Source organism: Ornithorhynchus anatinus, chromosome X2 (assembly GCF_004115215.2).
Source record: "Ornithorhynchus anatinus isolate Pmale09 chromosome X2, mOrnAna1.pri.v4, whole genome shotgun sequence".
NCBI classification, from domain to species: domain Eukaryota; kingdom Metazoa; phylum Chordata; class Mammalia; order Monotremata; family Ornithorhynchidae; genus Ornithorhynchus; species Ornithorhynchus anatinus.
The window spans coordinates 9,658,816-9,668,944 of NC_041750.1; the positions used below are offsets into that span (position 1 = coordinate 9,658,816).

General features: G+C 55.3%; 1 protein-coding gene across 2 annotated transcripts in view; it reads left to right on the plus strand.

Moving 5' to 3' along the window:
* Nucleotides 1-9,637, plus strand: part of ODAD3 (outer dynein arm docking complex subunit 3) — an 18,263-nt gene extending 8,626 nt beyond the window's left edge. For both annotated transcript variants that reach the window (XM_029052740.2, XM_029052739.2), the window contains exons 4-14: nt 1,110-1,187; nt 1,372-1,551; nt 1,643-1,744; nt 2,211-2,336; nt 2,553-2,675; nt 4,186-4,338; nt 6,403-6,563; nt 6,765-6,921; nt 7,883-8,038; nt 8,430-8,514; nt 8,863-9,637. In XM_029052740.2, coding sequence (XP_028908573.1) covers nt 1,110-1,187; nt 1,372-1,551; nt 1,643-1,744; nt 2,211-2,336; nt 2,553-2,675; nt 4,186-4,338; nt 6,403-6,563; nt 6,765-6,921; nt 7,883-8,038; nt 8,430-8,514; nt 8,863-8,978 — 1,437 coding nt within the window. In that variant the 3' untranslated portion in view covers nt 8,979-9,637. The remainder of the gene's footprint in view (nt 1-1,109; nt 1,188-1,371; nt 1,552-1,642; nt 1,745-2,210; nt 2,337-2,552; nt 2,676-4,185; nt 4,339-6,402; nt 6,564-6,764; nt 6,922-7,882; nt 8,039-8,429; nt 8,515-8,862) is intronic.
* The last annotated feature ends 492 nt before the right edge of the window (nt 9,638-10,129 follow it).

Genomic DNA, 10,129 nt, shown 5'->3' on the forward strand with positions numbered 1-10,129 from the left:
CCTGGGGTTGCTTCCTGCCCCAGGAGGGAGTGATGCTCTGAAGGCGAGGGCTAAGGAAGTATGCTTTGCTCAAATTGGCCCCCAACTCATTCTCAAGATGGGGCCAGGGTGCCCTCAGCCTCTGGCCCTCCTTTCCAATCAACGGTGCTTCAAATAATGGTATTTATTGAGCACTTACCATGTGCAGAGCACTGTACTAAGTGTTTGGGAGAGTGCAATACGTCAGAGATGCCCCAAACGAGCACATGCTCTAGAGGGGGAGACAGACGTGAATATAAATACATAAGGTTATATACCTCAAATGCTGTGAGGCTGAGGGTAGGGGGAATACCAAGCACCCAAAGGGTATTTCCCCCCAGCCTTCCCTCAGTGATGTCCATCTCTCCTAGGCGGGAATGCCAGCAGGATTGCCTTGAGGTCTTTGAGACAGGTTCTAGCAGCCAGGCAAGTCTGGAGGCTGGACACCCTTGGGTCCGGAGGATTAACTGGACCCTTGGGAAGGGAAGAGAGGAGCAGAGCAGGCCCAGAGAAACTGGCCTCCTGAGGCGGTTTGGTGGACGGGGGTAGAAGGGTCATCAACCTAAGGCAGGTCCCGCTTCAGATACTTGGCCTTCCCTAGGTGGGGAAAAAAAACATCGTGCGCTCCCCCCCGACCCCGGTTGTGGATACCTGACACCTTGGCACATAGGAAGCTGTGTGTGTTGGGCTGCGGGTACCCAGCACAAAATCGTGATGCCACATGAGGAAGCCCACCTGAACCTACAGGGTTTCTCCTGGGCGGGGGAGGGGAACGGGGACTCCTGAGCCATTGAATTATTTTCCCAGGCCCTATTTCACACAAGCACAGCTTCTGAGCCATGGGACTTAGTGACAGGAGCTGAGTCAGACAGAGGCTAAGTGCTTTCAAATTTTCAAGCCCCGCCACCCCTTCCACAAGGGGTCCCGAGGCTCTGCTTCCTTTGCTTACCTTCTGAAGCCAGTCCTGGCTCAAGGTCGCTGTTGTAGAACTCAAGCGTCCTGACTCCCTGCCTGGCCACTGCCCTTTCCGCCTGGTGGGACACCGTGATCTGGTCAGGGGGTGGAGGGGAATGACCTCTCTCGTTGCCCAGGGGGATGAACACATCATGAGGAAGCTGTTTCCGGAGCAGCGGGCAGAGAACGTGTCCCTGAGGAGCAAGAAAGGAAAGGTGAGGGTGCCCCTGGCCTTTCCCCAGCCCTGTCCCCACAGTGGCCCACAGTGGCCAGCAAGTGAGCCCCCCAGAGCCAAACTCCCAGCCCCTGGCTGTCACCCATCCTGCCCTCTGAACCCCCATGACCCCAGCCCCCATGGAGCTCAGTCCCATTCCCTGCTCTCCCCTCTTCCCCTAACAGGCAGTCTTAGAGTTGATGGACCTCCGGCTGTGCAAGAAAGTCAAGCAGCTAAATACCTTGAAGTACCAGGTGGAGCTCCGCCATCAGTACCTGCAGGAGCTCGAGCTGCAATATCAGATGAAGCTGCAGGAGACCGTGGACCTGCAAGCTACCCAGAATGAAAGTACTGAGGAGAACAAGGTGAGGCTGGACCCCTGGAGGGCAGGGCCAGGCCTGGCATTGGTGGCAGTTGGACCCAGTTTGCCCCTAACTGCCTCCCCACCCCCCTCAGGTCCTTCGCGACTTGGAGAATCAGCTGGAGAAGACTAGGTACAAGATGGAGGAAGCCAAACACATTACCAAATTCTACCATCAGCTGAAGGCACACATGCAGGTGGGTCCCTCCCTTTGTTTCTCTCTCCTGTCACCTCACCTGTTTTCTGCTCTCACCCCCCACCCCTCCACAACCTCCTTGAACCGGGCCTTGGCTCTTGCCTTTCCCCTTGCCCTTCTACCTACAGGGCTGGGGAGCATCGGAGGAGGAGTGGAATGGGGAGTGCTAGAAATGGCTGTGGGAGAACTGTTGGGGTCAGAATCACAGGGGGAAGAACAGCAGATACTGGGGACACCATGGAGAGAAGAACCATGGCTGAAGAAATGGGCTAAAGGGTTGGGGGTGGGAAGCTGGCTGTGCCTTTTGCTTTTTAAAGAGCAATGAAAATGAGGTGCAGCTCAGCCTGGAACTCACAAGAGGCCATGGGAGCACTGTGGCGCAGGGTCTGCAGGCCGTCTGACCTCCGCCCAACCCCCAGCTGAGCTCGTCAGTCACCGGCGTCTTTCTCTGCTCCCCTGTGCCCCAGGAGGAAAGACTGACCTTCCAGGGGAAGCTGAACAGCGTGGAAGCGGAGGTCATCCGTCTGCAGCAGGATTGCACCACCCTGGATGGGATAAAGCACAAGGCCCAGGCCAACCGAAACTCAGCCAGGGTACAGACTGGGGCCGGGATCCAGCACACTGCCCCACCCTACCCACGCCAGGTCACGGTCCCAGCTTCCTGTCTGCCCAGGAAGGACTTGGAGGGATCCATCTTTGCTCCCTGCACCCCGTCCCCACCCCAAGTGCCTGAGTCCCATCCCCCAGGGGCCTCAGGACAGGGAAACGACCCGAACCTCACCTCTCAGTGACCTCTCCCTGTTTTCCAGGCCCAGTTGCAGGATTTAGAAGAAACCGTGTACCTCAGTCGGAAACAGCAGGAGAAGGATCTGAATGACTACAAGAAGCAGGCCGAGGAGAGGAAGATTCAGAACGAGCGGCTAGAGAAAAAGGTAGGGCAGAGCTAGTGCTGGGTGGCACAACCTGGGGATCTGGGGACGAGGGGAGACGGAGTCCTCGGTTGAGTTACGGTCTGGAGGCTCAAGGTCAGAGGCTGAGCCTCGGGGTGAGGAGGGTGGGAAGCACCCCAGCCAAAGTGGGGTCCCCACAGCTCACTCCCTCTGCCCTCAACTGAAGCTTCCTTGTCATTTGCCTTGCTAGACTTGGGACTCACTTTTGGCAGAAGCCATTGGCAGAGCCAGGAATTCCAGACTTCTAAGACTAGCAATCAGCCAATCAGTCACTCAATCGGTGGGATTTATTGAGGGTTTACTGCGTGCAGAGCCCTGTACTAAGCGCTTGGGAGAGGAGCAGTGCAGTAGAGCCGATAGACACCATCCCTGCCCACAAGGACCTTACGGTCGGGGAAGATATGATGTGCAGCTAGGAGGTAAAATAGAGATCACTTGTTATCACTTGTGATAAATGGAGAGGTGGATAAATATGTGCGTAAATAGTAGAGCGTGTAACCCGCTAGTTACAGAAGCGCTCCGGGTAGCTGTGAGTACATAAGCGCTGAGGCGGCAGTTGGAATGATCCGGTCTGAGAAGAAGGAAATTAATCAGGGAACTCTTCCTGGAGGAAGGGGAATTTTGGGAAGGTTTGAAGCTGGGGAAAATTGTGATCTGGCAGTCTTGAAACGGGAGGGTGTTTCAGGTAGGGAGATGGGTGTAAGCAAGGGATCGGAGTGAGGAGAGGTAAGAGGGACAGAGAGAAGAAAGGTTTGCTTGGGAGGAGTGGAGAGTTGCCGGGGGTGGTGGTGGGGGTGGGGGAGAGCAGATATGAAGAAGGAGAGAGCTGGGGGAGAGCTTTGAACCAATGGGCAGTCCTCTAGACTGTAACCTTCTTGTGGCCAGGGATCATGCCTACCAATTCTACTGTACTGTACTCTCCCAAGCGCATAGTACAGTATATATGAATGAATGAATAAATGAATGAAGGAGATTTTGCTTGATGTGAAGGGAAGAGGATGTTTATAGTCCTGGGGAGGTGGACACACACCCCCACCCCCACTCCCTTCTCCCCCATGCCCCCACCCCAGGGTTGGAGCTTAGGGTCCAGCCTCTTTGCTTGTTGACTCAAGGGCGAGCAAGGCCTTGTGCAAGTGCCCATTGCCGAAGTCAGCTTCTGGCCAGCCCCCTTCTTACCAAGAGGTATAGGGGCACACAGCCCCAAAAGCTAGTGACTTCACTCTCACAGTGCCAATTCCAAGAGGGCAATGTCCCCCACCACCCCTCCTCCCCAGGGTTGGCACCTCTGACTGGGCATATGTCACCCCGCAGTGCTCCTGGAATATTGCTGTAATGTATTTTCCAAGTGCTTAGTACAGGGTTCTGCACACAGAAAGCACTCAAAGGCGATTGATTGAATGAATGAATGAATGATTGAACTCCCCAGAGCTCAGGCCCATTGCCTGGAGCTGACTGATGCCTTCTGTTCCCCGACTGGTAACTCTCTCTTCAGGCCCAGCGGGACAACATCCCTATCCCAGTGGAGGAGCTTACCACCAGCGATTCCCAAGTTTCCCAGCCTGAAGAGGAGAAGGAGGAGTGGCTGGTCCAGATGGAGCAGGCTTTCGAGGTAGTCAGAGAGGCCACTGGGATTCCTGACGCCCAGGTAAGTAGCCTCCTGGGTTGGGGATCCCTGCCCCCCACCCCCTCTCCCATGAGCTGGAGCAGATTTGGGTGTCCTGACTCTTAGGAACCCATGGCCACAGTCAGGACCACCTGTCCTGGGAAGGGAACCCAGGAGTCCCATGGAAGGTGACCAGATGTTCCACTTTAGGGGTTCCATTCCACGAGGTTCTCCCTTTCGACCAGGGCACCTCAAGCATGGCAACTGTGGAGGTGGGGCCCAGCAGCAGGGAGGAGCAGCTGGGGAGGAGAGGCTACCCAGCCTCTCTCTCTCAGCAGCAGCAGCCACCGGCCATCGACACCGTGGCCGGACTAGCTCGCCCCGAGACCACTCTGGTGCAGCCGAAAATCTCCCTCCCTCTTTCGCTTGTCCCTAGTGCAGCGGAGCAGGGATGCATCTCCACTGTTCAGTCTGAGCCAAATATCTCCTTGCTTTCAACCTGTGGACCCCACTCCCTTGCCTGCCCCAGAATCTACTTGGGCCTCACTGTTACTGAGTCAGAACTGTTACCTGGACAATTGCTCACCACACAAAACATAGGCTTCCCCGCTGCTTCCTCAGACTTCTCTCTCTTGGGCCACACCAGCTGGGGAGAGAGATGGCTGAAGCCACAGAGAGAGCGAGCTCTACAGGGCTGCAGAATACAAATATTTAAGCACAGCCCCAGGGACACCTACACCCCCCTACACACTCACACTGACAAAATCAAAGGCACAGGCAGGCACAAGGACACACCCTCTGACACAGACACACACTGACCCAGACCCAGGGGCAAAGAAATAACACCTGTACAACATGGGCACACCTACACCGACAAATGCACACACTCACACACGACACTCTGACCGAGATCCAGGGATCCGCACAGATTGAGACACTCAAAAAACAAACTGACCCAGAGACACAGATGCAAGGACACACACAGAACAGAGCTACACTCTGAGGGTGTTGCAAAAGTTGTGTTCCCTATGGGTTCCTGACCTTGGGACATATAAGGGAATTCCTACTAGTTCTCCCCCTCCTGTCCCAGAGCGGGGGACTCTTTTGGGGGTAGGAGGAGGAAGAGGGGTGTTCCCACGATGGAGGCATTAATGTCTAGGACTCTGGCCTGACAGATTCTCTTGCTCTCTCGCTTTCTTGTTCTCTCTCTCTCTTACACTCTCTATCTCTCCTCTAATGCCAGGACTGCATTCCTGAAGAACCTCATATTCATTAAAACTCACACTGTAATCCTCACACCTCAGTTGGCATCATGCACTTGCACAAATCCCTCTCTTCTGACTGCACTGCACTGTATCACAGACAGATGCGCATTGTCAGAAGAACGTTCCCTAATTCCTCCATGGCATTCTCTCCAAAATATGTAATGCAAACACACGCTCTTCAAGAGCTTCCTTCTAGATAGGTCGTACTCGAAGAAGACAGCACCTACAGGGAAGTTCACCTATGACTGTTGTGAGACTGAAGTGGCTAATGTGGGATCTGCCATCCTGACCATACTATGCACACACAGAGAGACAGGTACACACTCTGAGGTAAAGGCATACTCACCTGAACACAGAGACGCACAGAAATAGATTGACACACAAATGCACACCACCTCCCTTCTGCCCAAGGGCAGACGCCCTAACAAAGAACACCCCCCCAAACACACACACTCTCTCTCTCTCACACATACACACACAAAAAAAACTATAGGGATTCCTAGGTGTTCCACACTGCTGCTATGGCTTGGGAATAATCCTTTTGAAGACCCGCAGTCCGCCAACCCAACCCAATCATCAATGGTATTTACTGAGCACTTACTTTGTGCAGAGCACTGTACTAAGCAGTTAGGAGAGGACAGTACGATAGAGTTGACAGACATGTTCCCTGCCTGTTGCTGTTGTGGTTCATGAGCTGAAGATGAGGTGCTTTATTTTACCCTGCTCCCTGCAAGCAGGCTGGTTCCTGGAGCAAATGTTGGGGGCCTATTGCCAGGGAGAGGCTCCGAACTCCGTTATGACTTCTTCTCCCCCTCCCCCTCCCCCCCCTTCCCTGGCCCAGATGGTCCTGAAGCAGTTCCTGACCCAGGGAGACGTCTTTAGTCACCTGGAGGTTTTGAAGGAAGAAAATGAGGAGTTGCTGGTTCAGCTTAAGAAGAAAAAACAGCAGAAGCAGCAGGAGCTCCAGGACCTCAAGTTCAAAGGGGAGGCCCAGGTGGCCAGGTGAGCTGGAAGGGGAGCCAAGGCAGTGCCCCCGTCCCCTGACTCGGGCCCATAACAGCCTGCTAGCCTGCCCGCCCACCTACCTAGCCATTCCTAGAAGGTACCCACCCTCTACCCAATCTGCCCCATCCCTTCCAGCTCCAGGAGGAGTAGGAGGTTCCTCTTCAGTACCTCCTACTCCTCCCTGCTTCCCTCCCCTAGGAGGAATCAGCTGCTGGCAGACTTGAAGCAGCAGCTGCAGGCAGAGGAGAATCGGCGCAACCAGGCCCGGAAACGCATGGAGCGGATGATGCAGATGCTGATGATGGCAAAGGCCAGCGTGGAGCATCTGTCCTGCAGGCTGCAGCACATCACCATTGTAAGAGGGGGACCTTGCCTCCCCCTTCCCCAACCAACCCAGGGACCCTCCCCACCCCCCTTCATAAAGGCCTTTGGGATCTCCCCCACCCTCTTCTCCAGCAGTCCAGCTGCCTTGTACAAGCAGTTCCCTCAGTTGGCTCCATCCACACATACTTCCACCCCCTGCTCAAGAAACCACCTCCCACCTCTATCCCTCTGAGCCCAGGGCTTGGAGCTAGGAGTTAGCCTGTTTCTGGCGGTAGCATTGTGAACAGCAGGTTTGTTGTGTGAGATGAAGACGTATGGTCCAGTGGAAAGAGCCTGGGCCTGGGTTCTAAGTCTGGCTCCACCACCTGCCTGCTGGAGGACCTGGGGCAAGTCATTCAACTCCTCTGGGCCTCAATTTCTTCTGCTGTAAAATGGGGATTAAATCCCCTTAGACCGAGAGCCCCATTTGCGTGAGGGGACTGTGTCTGATATGGTCAGATCGTATCTTCCCCCAGTGCTTAGTGCAGGGCTCGGTACACTGTAAGCAGTTAACAGATATCACAGTCATTATTTTTTGTCATTATGAGGGCCTGTGGATTCTGTTCCTGCCTGGGCCCCGGCCGGGCGACAGCTGGGGTACCTCAAGTCTCCCTGGGTTTCAGTTTCTCCCGCCCTGTTTCTTCACTGACTCTCTCCCATCCTATGTCCATAGGCCAGAGGTACTGTAGGGACACCCTTAGCAATGGAACAGAGCTTTCTCTGAAAAAAGCCAAGTCTTTGAGTTTGTTGTTCAGAAGAGGGGTGGGATAGTGGGAAAGAAGGGACAGTCTCTTCTCCAGCTCCTGCTCAGAGGATGTATCTCAGGGCCCCAAGATGGGCTGGGAGGCAGAGAAGGATTGGTTAGGATTCAGGGGGCCATCACCAGCCAGCGCACCCCACCCTTGCCCAGTTCAGTGGCTCTCCATTTAGCCCCATTGCCTCTTTCCCACCAGGAACCCGGCCCTGACTCTGAAGTGGAGCCGGACCCGGATACTAATGACCACATCCTATACCAGCTGTCCCAGATAGAGAAGAAGATCATGAAGATTCTGCACCAGCTGGAGGGGCAGGACATAGGCGAAATGTTGAAGCAGATTTCTGAAGAGGAGGTGAGCAGGGCTTGAGGCGAGCTGGATGACGGGGCAGGGGCTGAATGGAGAAGGGGCTCAGAAAAGGCATGCCCACAGAGGTGGGGGCAGAGCTGCTGTTGGTTCAGGTGATTTCTAAGTGCCCATCTTCTCCTGTGGACTGTGTCACCTATCGAAGAGGGGTGGGCAGAGCACTTTCCACATTGGCAGCAGAGGCCCTGCAAGGAGCATAATGGCAGCTGCCTAGAACGCTTTCTGCCTAGGGCAGGGGTCATGAGATTCTGCTCAGCCCCTGACCTCAGCCCCCGCCTTGGCCCTTAATACCCTTTCCCTTCCCTGGTCGCTTCACTACTGGCCAGCTCCCTGTTCCTCCTCTGACCTCCAAATCTCCTTTCCCTTGTCGTCACCCCAGTTCCAGAACAGTCTGGAAGGGAAGCTGCCCCCCTGCAATGTTCGTATCACTTTTGACAAAGAACAGCCCCAGGACAAGTTATTTGGTAAGTCGTGGCTCCGTGGGGCCTTAGACTTCTGTTCACCCTGACCTGACTCCCTAGGAGAGGGAGGGAAGGAAGGAGGGTGGAGGGAGAGAAGGGGGAGGGAGAGGGGGAGGAAAGGGGCAGGAGTGTGGGGAGGGAAGGGGAGGGAGGAAAGAGGAAGGGAGGGAGGAGAGTGTGAGAATGAGAATTAGGCTCAGAGGCTTGGAGAGTGAACTGAGGCAAGATGCCTCCCAGGTTGGGGCAGAGCGTCTGTACTACCCTCCTTTTCCTAGAGGGTCCCCAAAGCCTTGAGGTTCTCTCCTCCATCCAAGTTTCTTCTGCTCTTTCATCCCACATTCTTCCCAAAAGATGAGGACAGTGGGGATGATCAGCGGGAGGTGATGACCCGAGCTGCTCTCAAGCTCCAGTCCCAGAAGATCATTGAGATGCAGAGCAAGAAGGGGCGTGCAAAGAAGAAGGAATAGCAGCAGTAATCCCTAAAATTGGAAGCTGCAGCCTCCCCTCCCGCACAACCCTGCTTTCTCCCACCCTTACTACTTGCCTAGCCTCCTGTGGTGATGTCCTGAGGGAACCAGGCAAGGGGCCAAGGGACACTTCAGTCCACCCTCCCCACCCCTTGCTTTCCTCTTCCTGCCCCTAACCCTGGTGACATGACACGCTTGTGCCCTCTGCTCATTTGGCCTGAGCAGCTCTCCCCGGGGCCTGGGAGAGACGGGGGCCTCCTCATGGTGCTGTATAAGAACAAGTCCCAGCTGTACAAGAACTCTGCGGACCCCAGTCCCTGGGGGAGGCTCCCGGCAAAGAGCCCCAAGCAAGGGAGGTACTAGATGGTTCCCACCATCAATCTTCCAGCGGCAACGGCAGCGGCTGCCACCGTGAGTCCAGGGGGAGGGGTTGGCAGCTGTAGAGCCGGCCTTGTCCCTGCTGTCAGCCTGCGCTGGGTCCCCCTTTGTGAATAAGAGGTGGGATAGAAGGGAGCCGTCTCCTCCCCGGGCCCGTCACCTTCTTGCCCCCTTCGTTTCCTCTTTCCACACTCCTCTGGTCTTCCCCAACACCCTGTGCCTCTTTAGTAAATTATTACTTATTCAAGCGAATAAAGGTTGCAGAGAAGATCGTGGTCCTACAGCGCTTTCTAGCCCCAACTCAGCTGGCTCCCTCACCCACGAGTCTTCCCTGTCTTTCTCGGGGGTGGGGGGTGGGGTCATGGTTTCAGTACTATGGAGAAGGATTTATCCAACTGAGAGTACAGCCTCCTCTCTTCTCCCCTTTCTCCTCGCCCTCCCTAAGACAAATATCGAGATGGGAGAGACTTCCCTGTATTAAGCTTAGGATCAGGATCTCATTGAGATCTTGTGCCACCCTGGCCGTTTCCAGGCGGTTTCAGGAGGACCAAGGCCCCTGCTCTCTGAGCTGCATTAAGAAGGGAGTCGAAACCTATATCCGGGGTGGGTGCCTGGGGCCTTCTCAGAGCCTCCTCCCTCTCGCTTAGATTTGGAGCCTTGCTCCGGGGGGGGGGTCGGGGGGGGGCGTCCCAATCCCTCCCTCCTGTTTTTGTCACCCCGTCCGAGGACAGACTCCCTAAAGGAAATGACAGAAAGAAGGGCTGGCGACGCTG